Source organism: Nannospalax galili, unplaced genomic scaffold (assembly GCF_000622305.1).
Source record: "Nannospalax galili isolate Female #2095 unplaced genomic scaffold, S.galili_v1.0 scaffold252, whole genome shotgun sequence".
Taxonomy (NCBI): Eukaryota; Metazoa; Chordata; class Mammalia; order Rodentia; family Spalacidae; genus Nannospalax; species Nannospalax galili.
The window spans coordinates 3,269,340-3,289,023 of NW_008333886.1; the positions used below are offsets into that span (position 1 = coordinate 3,269,340).

General features: G+C 39.8%; 1 protein-coding gene across 2 annotated transcripts in view; it reads right to left on the reverse strand.

Annotated features, from left to right (window-relative positions):
* Positions 1-19,684, reverse strand: part of LOC103730574 (desmocollin-3) — a 47,001-nt gene that overhangs the window by 7,784 nt on the left and 19,533 nt on the right. For both annotated transcript variants that reach the window (XM_029561484.1, XM_017797089.2), the window contains exons 7-14: positions 17,913-18,079; positions 14,885-15,019; positions 14,312-14,497; positions 8,447-8,706; positions 8,200-8,342; positions 7,041-7,265; positions 3,655-3,879; positions 1,911-2,032 (exon numbers count right to left, since the gene is read on the reverse strand). In XM_029561484.1, the coding sequence (XP_029417344.1) occupies positions 1,911-2,032; positions 3,655-3,879; positions 7,041-7,265; positions 8,200-8,342; positions 8,447-8,706; positions 14,312-14,497; positions 14,885-15,019; positions 17,913-18,079 (1,463 nt within the window). The remainder of the gene's footprint in view (positions 1-1,910; positions 2,033-3,654; positions 3,880-7,040; positions 7,266-8,199; positions 8,343-8,446; positions 8,707-14,311; positions 14,498-14,884; positions 15,020-17,912; positions 18,080-19,684) is intronic.

A 19,684-nucleotide genomic window follows, 5' to 3' on the forward strand; every position in this document is an offset into this window, starting at 1 on the left:
GATATATATATATAGTCCTCAAATCTTCTTGATTTGAAGCTAGCTCTTACACCCCTTGTCTATCTGTCCCTTCTCAACTCCTTCTACCTGAATGTAGTGAAGTTTCAAAGTACTGGTATCAGCTACTCCTCACTCAGGTCGACAATATCCCCAATGTTTCCAGTTCTGATTTGTCTATTCAACTCCTGCGTCAGCCTGCATACCTTCAACTGAAATGCTAACCTAAACCTAAAACCATTTCATTTTATTTAAATGAATTCATATATTGACTGTGAAGGCACATTTGTAAAAATGTGCTTTTATAATGTTCAGGTATGAATGAATAATTCCAAGTCCTCTTCCGATAGTATTTCAAAGAGAAAGGGGAGGATTCAGTCAACATCATCAGCTCTAGCATAAAATGGCAAAGAAAAAAAATGTTAAGTAGAATTCACCCGCTGTATTTTCAGGTAGAAAATAGACGTTCCTTTGACAAATGTCAAAGGCTATCGAAGAACTAGGCCTGTATTCTGACCTAGTTCTTGCTTATAGAAGCAGTAAAACATTCCACACGTAGAAAAGTCAAGCATGGATGGGAATCATTTTGCAGTGGTGGGAAGAAGTGAGCAAGGACCTCTTCACTCTGTGCTACGGGAAAGGACAGGCCTGTCATCACCTGTCTGGGCTACAGCCTCTGCCACTTTGATTCTGCTTCTTAGTGTGTCAGTCAAATTCAGTCACTTACCTTGTCACATAGGTCTTTAAAATATTTCTTATTTTCCCATGTTTTAAGCACACCATCACCCCAGCACTGTTACTTCATGCTTAACCCAAGAAAAGATCCTGCGCTTTCACCTTCCCCACTGGAGGTCTTCCTGTTCCACTGTGCCTGATCTGACTGTACCCAGAGCTGGAATGGAACCCCTCTCCAGTGGAGCCTGCTTCCTGCTCTCCCTTGCCAGGAGAATAAATCCACAATCCTTCTGTGCCTTGGGTCATCCCCTCGGCCACTCCCTTCTTAGATTCTTTCCCCTGACACCTAACTTATGTTCCAAGCCTCTATTCCAGGAACACAGTTTCTTCATTCCAAAGCAAAGCTTCTGCTGTTTGAAGAGTGGGTCCCTGCCTCTTGCCTCTGCCTTCCTTACTCTGGAGACTGTTTTCCTCGCTGGCTTATCCTATCTTAGCTTTCAGACCTTTCTTATTCTTTAAGTTACAAGGAAAGCTGCACCTCTCCCTCCAGGTCTCCCTGGTGGACTCCTACCGTCTGAGCGGACTTAGAGATTTTTAAGCATTCTTAAACTTAACAGTGCTTTAGCACGCTGGTTTACCTTCATGTATCTATATATTTTCCACAAAACTGGTTGCTTCTTCCCATAAATGAATCATTTTGAGAAGAGACATGCATTATAAATATTTTTCAAATGTTTCCCACAAAACAATAAACCCAGAGCCAAGAACCTTAGAAGAACCAAAAATCTGTAAGGAAATAGGATGAGTGCAATCTTCAAATCCCTCTTCCCCATTTTTAAGACACATATTTCTTTGTCATCTTCTAGATACCATGAAAAGATTTAGCAAGTTTTATTTTCCTATTTTAAATGGTCAGAGTTAGATGAATAATATATGAAAAGATACATTGTAGAAAGCAATCAGAGTGATTATTGTTGTAATAAATCCACAGCATAAAAGAGTAAGTTTTAATTAATTCTATCAAAGAGTGAAAAAAAAACAACTGAAAAGATAAACTCAGTTTAAGAAGTTTAATGAGTTTTGCTACATAAATATTAGAAGGCCAAATACTTATGCTATACAAAATTCAACATAATTAAAAATATAAATTGACTCCTCAATTTAAAATAACATCATAAAGACGAATTTTTTAAAGACTATGGGGACTGAGATGATTATTCACTTAAGAAATTGCTTACCACTCTGTCGTCTCCAGGTGCTTCTGTGTTTGATATGATTAAGTTTTGCTGTGCTAAATCTTCGGGAAATTTTTTTCCTTTCTGGGCAGTAACAACTCCACATACTAAAGTTAGCAGTACAGCTACGTAAAAAATAAGAAGAACACGTTTTAAAAAGAACAAAATTTAGCATCATAAAATAGAATATAATAAAATGTAGCTTAACTACATAAGCCTTGGGGTCAGAGGAGGACAGAACAGCAGTATGACTTCAGCTATCTGGGCCTTTCCAAATTAACTGGCACAACTTAAAATTTGCAGTGATCATATGTGTATTTTGTTAAGTTTCCTAAGAGGATGAAATCTTTCCTTTGTGTGAAAGCATTTATAATCATGAGTTCAACAGTACATCGTAAAAATATCTGACTTTTAAATCAGATGTTAAAGAGATTTACTAATTTTCAAAAGAAGAGTTTGTCCATATGGAAACATAAAAAGTGCTTTTGTTCTCAGAATATATTTATCTCCAGTAGACTCAACGAAGCCCATTTTATATCTTACCTATTTAGCACTTTATTCTACCTCATAACTATGGGAGGTTTAAAATATATGACAATTAAACCAACAGTAATAACAGTAAGTAATAATTCTTTACAGTGGCCTATAAGACACTACAAGAGGCTGTCTAGCTATGGCCCCAATCCAGCCACCACATGCTTTTGTACAACCCATACGCTGAGACATTATTTCAATTTTAAATAATTGAAAAAAGCAAATGAAAGATTTTAAGAGTTCAAAAGATGAAAATAGTATGAAATTCAAATCGTGAATGTATATCTGGAGTTCTACTAGAGCAAGCCTGCACCCAGCATTTCCATGTTTCTGTGGATACCCCCAGGTTACAAGTACAGATTTGTCTGACTTCATTGGCCCATGAAGCCCTAGGTGCACACTGCGTGTTTTGACAGAAGCACTGTCCTTGCCCTTACTTCCGCCAAGAGCGAGCTTCTAGCTTTGTTTCCTAGTGTTTCCCCTTCCCCAGTTGCTGCCTAGCCAGTCTCCATGTCCCGCCACACCACCTGCCTTTTTTCTAACTGAGAGCCCTCCCCCTGGTTATTCTACATGGTTGACTCCCCATCAGAGGCCCAACCTAATGGCCTGACAGCTGTTGAGCTTTGTAGCCACCAGCACTGATGACCTCACCATATGCTGAAGCATTATTGATCCTGCTTTTTTGAACTCTTTTTTGTCCTATGCCTCTGCTTGTCAAGAGTCGGTTTGTTTAGAGATTATCGTTTGTTGGTGTCTATTTTGTTCTCCGATGAATCCATACCACCTAATACCATTTTCTGGCATTTATTAGATGTTCAAGATATATACTGGTTGTTAGGTTGATGAAAAAAATGACTGTATATTAGAAATGTAGAATGCAATATTAGAAAGTTTCACATTCATTTCGCATCCATTAACTAATACTCCAAACAGCTGCTACTATTGTCCCTACAAATGAGGAAACAGAGCATGGTTAAGTAAACTGAAGTATTTTTAACAATTCTGTCCAAGTATAAAACCTCTCTCAGAAAGGGTCATGTTCCCTCAAACATTAAATTTCTGATCAGAACTTAGATATAACAGTAACACTAAGGAACTTGCAAAGCAAACTTAGGCCTGATAGATGATGCTTGGCTGTTTATATCTGAAGGATCCTTCCCTGTATCAACTCTTTCATTTTTCATTTTCACTTCAAGTGGAGGAAAGCACTTACAGAAGAGCAGCGCAATGCCCAGTAATATGGCAAGGATGGCCCACTTCCCCAGGGCTATGCCTGCACTCCTCGACCTGACGAGACACTGACTCGGGTGAGTACAGTCACACAGGTTCACTCTTAAGATTTTGGTTGTGGACTGGCCTGCTCTGTCTTTTACAGTGATGGGAATGGTGTATTCTTGAACTTCAGCATTTTTATGGTATGACAGGCGGGCAGCTGTATCTGTAAGGAAAGAAAAGAATTTCACATTTACTTACTTTGTGTGGGGAGGTGTACACGTGTGGGTGCACACATGTAAAAAGTACCCCAGGTGGCCTCAGGTGCTGGTTGTTTTCTGAGACAGGATTCTCACTGTCATACAACTTGAGATAAGGCTAGGCTGGATGGCCAGCAAGTCGCAGGACCCACCTGCCTCCTCCTCCTCCTCCAAAGCCCTAGGATCACAAGTACACATCACTGCACCCAGAATTAGCACGTGTGTTTGGGGGCCTGAAGTCAGGACCATATGCTTGCAGCAAGCACTTTATTGGCCAAGATGTCTCTCTAGCACTCAATTTTGTAATTCTCTTTACTTTTTCCTTAGGGTACATTTTACCAACCATTTTAGCAGCCATTGTTTTCAAGGACGCACCTGCCACATGAGAATAAATACAAAGAAAAGGCTGTCTTCAACCCTGTCAGGGAATAGTATCACCTTAGACATGGTTTCCCTTATGGCTCTGTGAAAGAGAGAGTCTTAAGAAATGTGGAGCCAGAGGTGGTGGTGTACACCTGAATTCCTATCACTCAGAAGTAGGAGGGGACTGAAGCAGGAAGATAGCAGGTGTGAGGCTAGCCTGAGCTACATAGTGAGACCCTACCTCAAAAAGCCAAAATAATAATAATAATTAATCATAATAATTTGGTATTGGAATGATCTAGTAGCTCCTGTAATATTTGATTTTCCCATATCTAAACAGACTACGAACACTAGGTTGGCGCCTACCATGCAGATCAAGCATTGTTCCTTAGTACCAGTTCATACCTTGTTAGGAATTAACACCTGCATGGACACATCCTCGTGGCCATTTACCTTTGGCTATCTGTCCATTGTCCTTCTGGATAAGGTGGAGTTTCAGAGTGTACAATACATCCCAGCTGATTAATGCTTAGCGTGTGGAAATGATCTCCACACCAGAGAGCTAATTATGCCTCTCTGAATTACACAAAACAAGTCCACTTAATTGATAACAATCTGTTTTTGTCAACCATCATAGTCCATTTTCCCCAACTGTCTTGATACCTTGTTTTAATAATGCTATTATCAGCTAGCCTAAAGCTCCATAGACTGTCAATGGCAACCGCAACCTCCTTGAGTTTTTACAATAGGATAAAAAGGACAGCAAAGCAGCATGCAGACAGCCCGGAAGTTGCTTTGGATCCCTACACCTTCATAAACATGCTGCTAGAGCTGCAAGTTTTTGGCTGTACCTTGAACCTGAAAACTTGCTGTAGGAATGTGAATTAGTACTTGGGTTATATTGGAACACTCCAGGAACACCAGTGCATGAGGAAAGAGCTTTCAAATCCCTGACCTTCTTCAGGACCACTAGCTAAGCCACGTCACACATTCATAGTAGTCTCTGACTTCCCTCCTCACTGAGCTCTACCCTCTTCAAATTGTCCCCCTGACAATATGTCACATATCTATGTAAGTTGTGAATGCAGCATGACCTTCCTTCCACAATCACAGTACATTACCCACTGTCACCTATGTACAAAAGTCAGTCTCCACAGCTCAGGACAAAAGGCTTATCACCACCAAACTTCAGCCTTCTTCAGACACTGACTATACTTTCTAAACTCTGATGATAACAAACTACTTATTTTCATAACATTTTTTTCTTTATGCATATTCTTTAATCAAAACATTAATTAAGCAAAAATGATTTAAGCAGTTAGTGTCTTCTGGGCACTGAACTCAGTGCTAGAAATAAGAAGACAGACTACAAATGTTTTGAGAAAGGTGTGTGTTGGAGACCAGAGGTAACCATGGTAATGCAAGGTGAAAGATGCAATAGTACATGATGCCAAAGGTTGCAGGACCCCCCCCCCTCGTACCTGGAGGAAGAGTTCTCAGAGGTTGGGCATCTGCGCTGCTGTTTGCCTGTCTTATGCTCCTCTGCATCAGCAGCAGGGTCTGACCAACAGTAAGTACTCCATAAAGTTTTATGAGTTAATATCAAGCCAAGACACGGGACAGGCAGAAAGAATGGCTTACCCAAAGGCTAGCAGCAGTAAAGAACATGGCATTTTAAATATTTTATTTATTTTTTATTCTATGTGTATGTGTGTGTTGCCTGCATGTAGGTTAAGTGCACCCGTGTCGTGCAATGCCCGTGGAGGACAGAAGAGGCTGTTGAATCCCCTGGAACTGGAGTTACTGACAGTTGTTAACTGCCATGTGAGTGCTGAGATTCGAACCTGGGTCTTCTGCAAGAACAGCCAGCGTTTTTAATAGCTGAGCCATCTCTCCAGCCCAGAACATAGCATTTTAGCAGAACTGCAGAGGGAAATGGTCATGAAATGCCAACCACACCCCAGAAACTGGTACAGTAGTAGACCAGCTCCTTTTCCACAGAGCACCATGCTCCTCACCAAGATGCCAGAGCACGTCTCTCTTACATCAGTGCCCTCACTTGCACAGCCTGTTTATAACAAGCATAATTTACACTGCACATCGCCTGACCTCTCTGTAGCATTCTGGTATTGTTTTGAAAATACAACAAAAAGTTTATTTTAACAGTAATTTGCCCAATATTTTATAAAGCTGTTTTGTCTTTGCTGCAAATACAGGTTTTGCATGCAAAGAAGTTAAACTCCTTTTCATCTTGTCTGTCACCATTCAATACCAAGGTTAATTTAGGGGGCGAGGAGATGACTCAGTCAGTAAAGCACTTGCCTTACAAGCACAGGAATCTAAACATGGTGGGTACGGTGACACAGTGCTTATAATCACACCACAGTGTTTCTTACAGTCAGTGCTGTTAAAAACCAGCATTGCTTACAAACCACAAAGCTGGGGAGGCAGAGACAGGAGGATCCCTGGGCAGCCATTCCAGTCTAACTGGTGAACTCCAGGCCAATGAGAGACCAACCGTCTCACAGGAAGTGAACAGCCTTCCTCAGACTGACACCCAAGGTTATCCTCCAGCATAGACATACACACACACACACACACACACACACACACACACACACGCACACACACACACAATTAAAAAAGGTTAATTTAACCTCCTAAATTTTTGCATTATGCTTTGTATAAATAAACATGCAAATCCCTCCCGTAATTATTATTTTGTTTGTTTGGAAGCACATGAATTAATATCTTAATTGAATACCATTAACTTGGCTGAGAGTCCAGATTCTGTTGACTTCTGGAGAAGGGTTTGCCAACTTGAACTGAAAGGGCGGTCCATTGACAGGCGCATCAGGGTCCATGGCTGAAATGTCTGTATGCCTCATCTTTGGCTTGCAGACTACAAGATAATCTTGAAGTATCTGTGGTGCATTGTCATTCACATCTTCAATGTTCACTGCAAGCGTTCCCGTGCACGATCTACCATCTGAAAAGGGACAGGAACAAGGCTGGGTGCTGTTTCTCTTCTGGTCTTACAGGTTCCAAAGAGGAAAGTAAATTCCAACCAACATTTTCATATCTACACAAATTTGGGTTCTGTACATGTCTATATCTGGCTTATTTTGCTTAATTTAATGATCTCCAGTGGCATCTATTTTCCTGGAAGTGTCACGATTTCATTTTTCTTAACAGCTACATAAAAGCCCATTCTTTGTCCATTCCTCTGTGATGGATATCTAGACTGATCTTACTTCCTGGCAATCATGAGTAGTGCTCAAGGCACATGGAAGTGTAAGCAGTTAGAGTCCTTCAGGTGTAAATGCATGCACGGTACACCTAGCATCTACATTTCCTTAAATATAATCTCTGGTAATTAGATGAACAGAGAGCAAGAATGTGCCTGGCTTCAATCTGCAGACCATAAAATGATGATTGGTGCTGGTAATATTAGATGCAAGTTTCAACAAACTTTTTACCAGAATTATCATCAAATCACACAAGCAAAGGCTCTTTCCTCTGGTTCCTACATGTTCATGAGCCATGATGAAGTGGTTATAGAAATGTTACTTTAATCCCAGGATACATTCAAAATCTTCTACGGAGATTTTTAGAATATGCTATCCAGGCTCCATGACCAAGGCAATGGCTATACTTCGCAATTTGTTATTTTCATGTAAAACAAGTTCAGAAGAAATATTGAGCTGGTTTAAGACTCGCATTCAGGTGAAGGGTTATTCTGATATTTTGACAGAAAGAGATGCTTATCAACAAAGCCACCTTCTGGATAATTAAAAGAGATACTAGCTTTAAAGGTAATTTCAAAGAATTCCATAGTCTTATTACAAGATTAATTCTGCACAAGAATAATTTTAAGTTATTCTCCCATTTCATTATAAAATACTAGATTAAATGTTTGTTACCTTGATCTATTGCCATGACTGTAATATTATATAAGTCATTTCTAGGAGTCATGACCTCTCTGTCCAAGGCTTTAGATATTGTGAGCACCCCCGAAATTTCTTCAATGCTGACCCACTCTTTTGGATCATGCAATTTTTTGTACCTGTTAATAAAATGAAATTAAAATGTATCATCACACATCATAAAACAAGTTAGCCGTCTCAGTTATGACAAATGTATCGTTACATGGTTGCAGAGATTTTGTACCTTAAGCCATTGCTGTTCTTGGTTTCAGGGTCATAAGCCTTGTAGCCATTGACCTTGGAGCCCACTGCCGAGTTTTCTTTGATCTCTACATACTGAGCAGGTGGGTTGCATTCGGGCCCTTCATCCTGATCCTTCACATGAACTGTAACCAAGGCTCGGTTCATGGTTGGCACTCGGCTGGCAACGTCTCTGGTAAACTGAACTTCATTGTTCACTCCAATCTCTAGGATGACCTGGCGATGTTCTTCATAATTCAGTGGCTTAAAAACATAGGACATGTACTTCAGTGAAGTACGTTTTGATATTTCCAGCTGCAAGTGAACTTTCATCAGTGCCCAGCGTTGTGTAAGTACATGTTCACTGTTCACATTTTTTCAATAGTGACTTCTTTGTATCACTAATGAGAGATGTGATCCTGTGCTAACCAACCTTTAGCAAGAGTCACCCAAACTTCTCCACAGATGACTTCACAGAATGGTGGAAAAGAAATTCTTGCACTATTTAATAGTCAATTATTTTAAAGAAAATTATTCCAAACCTGGAAATATTGGCAGATAATGCAGATGTCTAACAGGCTAGTTGTTAGGGCCATCTGACTCTATAGAGGAAGACAATTTGACTGCTGGCCACTACCTTAGGGACCAGGGATTTAACAAATCTTGTGAAAATGGATGTTCACTTCAACAAAACACAAAGGGTGCAATGATTGTATTCATTTTCTTTTTATTTATTATTTAGTTATTGTAAATGCCTGTTTTGAGGGTGCATTGGGCTTTGCATGTTTGCTTGTTTAGTTTGGTTTGAGGTTCTGTTGTTATTTGTTTATTTCATTTTGCTTTATTAAAACAGTATCACTATGTAGCCCAGGCTAGCCTTGAATTCACCATGCAGTCCAAGCTGCCTTTGCATCTATGGCACACACACACAAATAAATCTTTTAAAACACATACACTTGTTTTCAAATTTGTCCTTGCACCTAGATATTAATAGATTGAGATACTAATAGTCTTGAGTTCTCTAAAAGGTGAGAAATATTTTTGAATCTTAGAACCAACAAAATGCTTGTGTAATTATATTCTTATCAATATCCCAGAAACTAAGAACCAAGAGGATAGAAGCATTAAGATCTGCTTATCTGATGCTGTTTATCTGATGCTGGGCTTTGCATGACAATCTCAGAAGCCACAGAGGCTAGGTCACCATGTGGAGGGGGGAGGGTAACTTTTGGCAATGAGAAAGAAATAGAAATGCAGGAACCCTGGCACTGACCAAAGTACTGTTGTGAGATCCAGATCAGCTTCACGGTTCTTCCTGCAAGTTTAGGCTTAAACAAATGTGAGGAATACAAATTCTCTTTACCTTAAGGCTTGTGCTTGTTTTATTGCTTTTAAAAACATATTCAAAAATATCCCATGTCTGTGCAGAAGTGTAGCACTCCCCAGAAAGTGCCCTATCCTAAAGGTGGAACCAACTGAGGACCCCCCAGGTAAAATGACCCTGAGCAACACTGTCCCCACCCAAGAGCTCATGCAAGGCTATTACTGACAAGGGGCAAGACAAACTGTCAAGCTCTACCCAACTGAGAGACAAACCCAAGCAATTCTTGATTTAGTCAAGTGATTAGTTAACCCTTCCATGTATAAAAGAAGGAATAAAGCACTTTCTTCTCTTGGACATGGTCCAACTAACACAGAAGAGCCAGGCTATTGGAAAAGGAGAATTCCTTTAAAATGATCAACACATACCTCATGATTCAACCTGCAAAACAGAAACATGGCCTACCTAGCAGAGAGCAAATTGCAAATGCTTCAATTCAGCTGTGTTTGAGTTACAAAGATAAAGCATGCTATTGAGATTAGAAGGCACTTAAAGGCATAACTGCACAAATATTTTCCTAGGAAAAGAATAAGATGCCTTTAAAGACTTTGCTGAGTGTTGAACAAGATCAAAACTGATAATGGGCTGGAGATAAGACTAACTGGCTAAAAGGACTTGCTGCACTTCCTGAGGAGTATTGCCACATGGCTGTTCAAAAGATGCTGTGACAAATTCAGTTTTTCTAAGATTTTGCAAAAAAAGAATGTTGAAAGGGGAGCTCTGACACAAATGACACAGCTCATGCTAAGTACTTGATATGTCTGGCATTTGGTAAATAATAAATGCTAGCTATTACTGTCAATGTTCCTTTGCAATCCAGGTATGGGTCTATGAGAGGAGGAGGCAGACAGATGCCGTGGTATGGTGAATAGAATCTGCTAAATGGGCTTAGTGGGTCATGATGTAAAGTCATAGGAAGATTGGCTTTGGAACATAATAAACCAGGTTAGGATTCTCAGATGGATAATTGCTATGTTTGCCTTTCAGAAACTGATTTACCTCTACCACCCTCGGGTTGTTTATTAGTATCATTATTATTATTATTATTAAGTTGGAGATATTAAATCTTATCCTAAAGGGGAAGTAACAACTAGGTAAAAGTTGCATAAAGTGCCTAGTATCCTTCATTGCTTAGCACATGCAATATGTTTAGTTCATAACTCATGTCAATTTTTTAAAAATACTGAATGTGCTCCCTAGATGTTTAAGCATAAATTATGTTCTATTTAAAACCCTGTGAATATGCATACATATTTATAAATAAAAGTAAAACCGTCTTGTGTTATAAATAAAGATAATACATACTTTCAAGGTTTACTGGGAAGAAAATTTTATGGTCTTCATATGTGGAATTAAGTGCAAGTGAACTAGAGACAAAGCAGGCAATAGACAATCTGACAGCCCTCTTTCATGGAGAATCCCCAAGTGGAACCCAGAAGACAGTCTCAGAAACTGAAGCTGATGTTTATTCATCATTTGGAATCAGAAGTATTCCGAGGTCTAACCCACAGCTTCCATATGCATGTGGAATATCACTTTTAACACCTCTGTAATAAGTTATTCCTTGGAAAAAGAGGCAATTGTCCTGGTTAGCTTCAACTGTCAACTTGACACAGCCTACAATTATTTAGGAAGAAGTTGCCTACATCATGTTGGCCTGTGGATATGTCTGTGGGATTGTCTTGTTTATTAACTGATGTAGGAGTGCCTAGGCCACTGTGGGCAGCTCCACCCATAGGCAGGTGGTCCTGAACTGTATAAGGAAGATAGCTGAGTATGCGCCAACCTGCAAATAGCCTCCTCCATGATTCCTGCTTCACTTCCTTGGATGTGAAGAAGGTCCTTGTTGCAGAGGTGATGCTGTGTGGAATAAAAGCTCTGTCTTGAGTTCCTGCCTTGCCGTCCCTCAGTGATGAACTATGACCTTTAGTTGCAAGCTGGAATGAACCCTGTTCCTCCACAAAGTTGCTTTTACTTAACATATGTAGGTTCTCCAGAGGTTTTGGTTCCTCTAAGGGGCGGTGCCTCCTGGGGAGAATTGACTGTGGAGAGTTAGCAACTGAAGGAGGGGCTTGTGGCACCATCTTGGGACAAAAGCCCTGCAAGCTGCCAGGAACATGTGGTGGTGGGCATGGGGAATGTGCAGCAGCTGGCGTACTCAAGGGCAGAATGGCCTGGCACTTACGGACCTGGGGCAAGACTGCTGGTCCCTGAGGTGTGGGCAAAAGCTAGCAGTGACTATGGGCGTGTGGCAGGAGTGATCTGATATGGTGGGCTCTGAGCTGGGGTGCAGAGCTGCGTGGTGCGGAGCTGAGCAGCATGGAGCTAGGCACTGGGTGCTCCTTTCTCCGTAAGTCACTCCCTTCCTCCCCCCACAATAATAATAAATGCACATAAAGGTGTGTTATATGGTTTGCCGGATAGCGCAAGAGACCCAGGGAGAACTCTGGCAACAATGTGTTATCACAGCAACAGTAATGAAACTAAGGCAATTCTGAACATGTTTACATACACCTAATGACTAGGTTGCTTCTTTTTCTAGAATATATTTTGACACAGTTTACTAGAGATCCTTTTGTATTGGCGAAAACAAACCTTTGATAGAATCTCTCTTAGTGATATTAGTATGCTGGCCCCTAAGCCAAAAAAGGAAACTGAGAACTAATGATATTGATATATTATGGTTTCTTCATGTGGATCTTGAGTCCTGTCATTAATTGAAAGACATCAGACCTTCTCTGATGGACAGATGGAGAATGAGTAATTGGAAAGGCCCAAGCTTGATTCTCCTGGAATAAGTTATTATCATTGGCATGACCTTTCTTTCCATCCTGTATCTCAAAATTCTTCTTTGATTTATTTAAACTTGGGAAGGGAAATCCCCAAGTACATGGTAGAGAGGAAAAGATGACAAAAACATTTTGTGAAATGTCTATAATCACATCATATTTGAGGCAAACGGGGGTTGCTATGGAAGAATTCAGGTTGGAAGCTGGAGGTGCTTAGCAACACTTTTCAAACGAACTCTGCACCAAAGTCCTCAGCCTACCTTAACTTTAGCTGCAACTGTGGTAGACAGAGCTCATTTACACTGATAGACCACATTCACCTCTTTAGGCTCAGGGTTTCCTCCAAAGCCAGGCAACTCTTTCTACCAATGGAAAGTCCATCACAGTTCAGGAGCTGAAGGGAGTCAACCTCCAACCAGTGGAGATAGGTGTTGGGAATAGGAGATCCTGGACAAATCCCCCTGACACCTATCTTTGAACAGATGATTCTGAAGTTTGTTCTACATGGTCCTTCCATGATTGAACACCACTAATTCAGACTCAATTGACTTTTCTTTGTTCCTTGTCTTACATCCCATTTTCATTCAGGCTTCTGGTATCCACTGCTGAAATAGCTACCTGCAGTGGCATCCTTATCTGGGGCTCGGTTTTATGAAGAGTTCAAATAAAGAATGGACCAAAAATAAAGAAAAAATGATGGCTGCCATTTACTATTTTCTTTCCTTCTATGGTCAGTATGAAGTTTCTTTTTTGGCAGAGGCTGCCATTTACTATTCAATTGGAGTGGACTATATTGTAGGAAAATAAATTAGAAGCTTGATGTTGAGACTGTACATTTGACTATTCACATTTGAATAGAACTTTCCAGGGTTTAATATGTAACCCCTTAGAATTCTTACAGAGGAAACAACTACCAATACCAAAATCTATGTACCCAAGTTTCCACTATCTTCTTATCAGTGGGTAAGTGGCCTTTATCCAGTGAATAGCCCCCACATCTGTCTACAGCTCATTACTCTTTACTTTCCTTTATTTACTGAACAGCCATTGGACCTACCACAGCCCACTACTCTTTAGTTATAGGCAAGAAATATGAAAACAAATATCCTTGTCAAACAGAGCCCTTCCTGCTCTTATAACGTAAGCCAATTATACCAGACAACCAAGTAACAAAATACTGAAATGAAGAAAAATCTGCTCCGTGCTGTCTGATGTAATGTGGCACACCACCCTCAGTATTGCCTTCTAAGGATCAGGTGCAACAGGGATACATTCTGGAGAGAATAAGAAGAATGTGGGGTTCTCAGCTATATTATCTAAGGGTTAACAGAATTAGGACTCGTCTCTAAAGAAGGAAAGTCTCAAATGGGCATAGAAGAACTTTCTAAAAGACCTGTGTCTGTTTAATTAGAGATAAAGCCAGGCCCCAAAATGTGGTTTATAAAGAAAATGACTTATGCAGACCTGAAGTAAGAATGTGTGAGAAAGGGAGATCTCTAAATATGGGGGAAACCTGCCACAGGAGATAGGGGGATCATTATCATTATAAATGTTCTGACATACACTAGAAGACAAGAGAGACAAGCCTTAGGTGGGAACAGTCAGACTAAGTAGCTCTCTTTCAATTTACAGAGCGCATGATCTGAAACATTAAATCACTAAGAGGTGGAAGGTGACTAGTCACTGATCACCACTGTACCTTCACAACACACAGAACTCCTTCATTAGTCGCTGGGTCTGTCGTGATTTTGAAGCGTCCGTTTTCATTTCCTTTTAAGATGGTGAAATTTGCCTTCCAGTTGGCGCTGTTAATCAAGTCTTTGTCATCTATAGGTATGCGCAAGATTTCTACATTATACGCGTTTTCCTCTACTGATGTTTCATACTGGAAGAAAAGGAATGTATTAAAAATGGACTGGGTATGGAAAAGTTTTACAAAGTAAAATGCTTCTTGCAGCCCTGAACTACGTGTCCTTCTACTTTTTCACAGATTACTTTGAAACCATAAAGCACAGACAGTGTGGTGTCAGGAAGTGCTATCTTTCAGAAAAACAACTTTCCTTACAGATGAAGAAGACTAATGTTACTGGGCTTTAACGAGAGGCATATTATACTAATGTCGAGAAACAAAAACTATATATAGCTATATATGCTATATAAACTACAATTTTATTTGGAAATGAATATGTGCCTCAAGGTATGTCAAATATTTTATGAATTCAGATTAAATGACAAAAGTAGACAAAGACAGATTTGGGTATTATGAACTTACAGCATTTTGTCTGAATGTGGGCGCGTTATCATTGGAATCCTGCACTGTGATGAGGCAAGTTGACGTACTGATCAGTCCAAAGAATTGACCGTCCATGTCTTGGACTTTCACTATTAATGTGTACTTGTCTACAACCTGAAAGTAGACCAATTGCTTAATTGACCTTAGACACTTCTTTACATTCATAAATGAATCTAATTTCGCATTCTTTTACTTGCATGTATACAGTGATTTTATTTTATTTCTCTATTGTCATGAACCTTTAAGACTTTGGTAGAGACGAAGGCTGAAATGGTAGCAGGTTACATTACAAGGAGACATCCTAGAAATTTAGATTGATGCTCTACAAGAAAGTAGGGGGAATGGTATGAAATAAGAGGGGAATACAAAATAAATACATTTGAGCTTTAGAACATTCTTAAGGAAAACTAAGTATTATCTAGAGTGAGCCAAGCTGAGCATCAAAACAACCAGCTATAGAGCTCCTCAAATATCAGGATTGGACCTGCCTTAGGACTTTCTACCTGGTGGTCCAACCTGTGGCAGTAGAACAGAAACAAAGGAGGAGGAGAGGTAGTTTACGTGGGAGTTGGAGCAGAGTAGGACTTCACAAACAATTATCTAAGTTGAAAGAGAAAGAGGCAGTTGAGTCTGATGTTCAGGAATCCTATTTATGTAGGCAGGCAAGGCCACCACCCACCAACACAAGAAATCCAGAATGAGATCACTCTCTAAGGACAGGAACACTACAGAGCAGGGCAAGGAAGGATGGGAACATGAGCTTTGTTTTGCACATGTCGGATTGTATATTTCTAATGAAAATCCAAGGAAAGAGAACCAAGAACATCTAAATATGCTTCCTCCTTCAAAGAGCTATCATGGCAGGAGGTACTGATGTGGAAGCATACATACGTAGACGGTGGTTTAAATGGTGGCAGGAATCAGGTGTCCAGGAGAGGTTATGGGATGAGCAGAGCAGAGGACATGGTGAAGAGGACATGCATCTCAAGCTAAGAGTAGTAAGAAGGTTTCCAAGAAGCAAGATGGAAACCAGGACTCCAAGGAAAATGAGTTTAACAAGTACCAACAACAGACAGGGATATACAGTGACTGTTGAACTGGCCGTTTGGAGGTCCCTATTGATTTCTGAACGTGGAGTGAGAGGAGTGAGATGAGGTTATTTATCTGTGATGTAGACTCATCATCGTTTTGTTTTCCCTTCTGACTCCCCTCTCATCCTTTAGCGCTCAGTTTGTTCACTCTCCCTCTGACACTGGAGGTCAGCGCTCCCATAGACATCAAGCCCATGATGCCTTTCGTGTAAATCCATTCTGCATTCCTTTTGTCTCATTTGTTCATTCCCTGTGCTGTGCTGCACAAAATGACTCTGCCCCGACAAAATTCCGTTAGTGATTTTTTCTTTTGGGTCTCCCCATAGCCCCAGCTGGCCTGGAACTCACTATGTCGACCAGGCTGATCTTGATCTCACACCATCAGATTTTTTTTCAACAGGCAAACATGCAGGGTTTGGCCTCTAAAATGTAGCAAACAAGTTTTGCAGGCTTTAATTATTGCATATTGCTTAACTTCATCTATTTTAATTTGCATAAATGAGGGAAGACTCATTTTGACTTAGTTACCATATCAATCTTACATACTAGAAGAATATATAAGTATCCACACTGTGCCTTAAGAGTTTCCCATTTACTATTGTGATGACTTGTAAGCTTGATAGGATTTAAATTAATCATGGAACCACAGCCCTGGGCATGTCTCTGCGGGAGCTTCTCGACTGGGTAAAGTGAGGTGGGAAGACCCGACCTAAATACGGGCAGAGTCATTCCTCGGACTGAATAAAAAAGAGAAAGTGAACTGAACACCAGCATCATCCCTTTCTATTTCCTGACGGTGGATATGATGTGACCACCCGCTTCAGCTCCCGCCACCATGCCCTCTCTGTCAGGATGGACTGCACCTTGAACTCTGAGAAAAGAAATCCTTCCTAAGTTGCTTTTGTCAAGTAAGTTATTGCGGCAACAAGGAAAGTAACCAGTAAGTTACTGTCATTACCTGTTTTACAACATAAATGCTCCAACATTCAATATTGGCACTTAAAACCTTTGCACTACTTTATATTCCTGTCAGTAAATTCTCACATTCTTCCTTTTTTGTTTACAGTCAAATTCCATTGATTTCTTTTTACTGTATTTCCCTCTGTTATATCAGTCTTTCTAGTTATTTGATCCAAGCTGTAGTGGGTATACCATCAAAGTGTTCCAATAAAGTTATTTTGAACATGTGAAATTGATCCATCCACTTTGGTTAATAATGTGTGACTCTGAGTTTAACAGGTGGACATGACAGAAATAGTAACAGCAAAATATTAGAAGACTCTGTGGAATAATTTGACTTGGGCAAGTCAATCAGTCTGTCTGACCATCACACTCCTGTCTCGACTGGTCACTGTGATTTTTTAGTCAATCCGGTAATTATAAAGAGCAAGTGATATTCAAACAAAGGGCTTGAGCATAAATTGCCCCATACTTATTCATATACAGGTACTATCATCCAAATAATGTAATAAATCTTTTATAATTTTAATTTTATCCCAACTAATAATTCCCTTTTAAAAAGTACACACATCTACACTAACTGAATAAGGGATCCAAATGTGAACAATATCCGCAAAACAAGTAAAACTATATTGTCCTACATGACTATTGAAGCCTTTACTGATGATCTGGAACCAACTAGCCACACAATAAATAAAATAAAATAAAAATACTCAACAGTTTTCATAAGAAACGTTTTTCTCCTCCCTTTTAAACACCGATTGAGCTGTATTTCTATGACTTATGGTTTCTGTTATAAAAAGAAGTAGGAATAATGTTTTAAACACCAAAAAACATGCCAGGAATTCTTACACTCTTATGCTTCAAATAAAATAAGATAGAGTAGGCAAATTACAGTAAATGGGGGAAAGAGGGTTAAATCCAGTTTGAAACGATATTCTGCAGTGACACACTACCTCTCTGTCCATGTAGTGGGAGACAGTGGTGATGACGCCGGTATTCGGGTGCACAGAAAAGAGCCCAGGTGATCGTGGGTTCTGCTCCAAGATGCTGTACCTCAGGCGGGTATGCATCGTGTCAGGTTCGTCTCTGTCCGTGGCACAAACCGTTCCCACTACAGTACCTGTGTGTTTAAAAACAGCTTTGAATCTCCACAACAACAAATGTTTGGAACTGTATACACTTTTTAACTTGCAAGAACAGTGGTAGAAATCTAATTTACATTTTTCTTACCAAATGGATCACGTCTTTACACAGGACAGAAGAGGACTTCAAATGGAGGAGCCAGACATTCTGGCATTGAGAACCAAGGTATTTTCCTCACAGATTAAAATATTTGATAGCAGACTACTAAAAATGATGACTTAAATGGCAATCAATAGGAACTTCAATGCAGGGCATTAACCCATGCATGGAATTAAAGAAACTGAGATAGGAGAATCGGGAATTTGAGATCAACCTAAGTTACACAGCAACATCCACCTCAAAAACAAACAAGCAAAGTTAAAATAATAAATAATTTCAATACATATTCCCACATATTGCAATAATAAACTTAGATGAAGGCATAAGCCATGTCTCCTAAAATAATTCTGCTTTTTACTGGACTTTTGATTAATAGTTAAATTAAAATTCATTTCTAGTACAGCTATAAAGATAAGCAAGTTGAACATTTTTTAAATTATATTTATTTTTTAGGGCAGGGTGGCGGTCAGAGGACAACTTGAGGTTCTCTCCTTCCACCATGTGGTCCTGGGAATCAAAGTCAGGTCATCACGCTTGGCAGCAAATGCCCTTGCCTGCTAAGCCATATCACCATCCCTCAAAATGACCTTCTTTAGGCTAGCCATTCCCCCTGCCTTGTGGGTACACGTGCACGTTCTCACACTCACTCTCACTCTTGCTCTCACTCTCTGATAGGCTGACTTGATTTATCCTCCTTCAACAGCTTCACAGCCTTAACTGGTCTGAACCTACTGGTAAGATGTGCTTCAAGTAATCTGGATTAATGGAAGCATCCATATTTATCCTTCACTCTTCTCTACTGGAGAAAAACAGAATCATCAAGGTAAAATGGAAAATAATTACCTCTTTTTGAAAATGGAGAAATGGAGATATGAAATGGGGTCACAAAATTAAGCTGAGAACAGCCTAGCTGGCCTGACATAATCAACTGTTTATAGGTCAGAGAACTCCATGAGTTGTCTAAGTGAATTATTGAGAGCATGCATGAAGACAAATACTTCCTAAACGCCAAACAATCTTTACTTTTTAATTGTACATATTTGTAATAAAGAGTTTAACATTGGAGATATCCAACTGGCAAAGGAAAATATGAAAAAGAAAGGCAGATACAATGTAGTGAATATGTAAGCAATGGCTGGAAATCCTGGCAAACAGACCATCCTTTATCCCTGAGTCCCATCCCAGCTTTGTGGTTATTCTTCATAATGCAAGTGTCAAAAAGAAGGCACAAGGCTGCCACAGAAATGGAACATTTTGGATTTCCACATTAAATGGGAGTGCTTCGGAGGGAGCTTATGTGATCTATGTGTCCGTCAGTTAACCTAGTACTTATTCTAAATTACATTGTGAAGACAACAGACAGTATTTTTAAAGAGTTTAAAAACTACATATTCCATGGATATCATGTAAAACCTCTTTACGGACCCACTGAAGTATCTATACCAATTTATGTCTTTATTGTTCATTCTACCCTTGGGTCCTG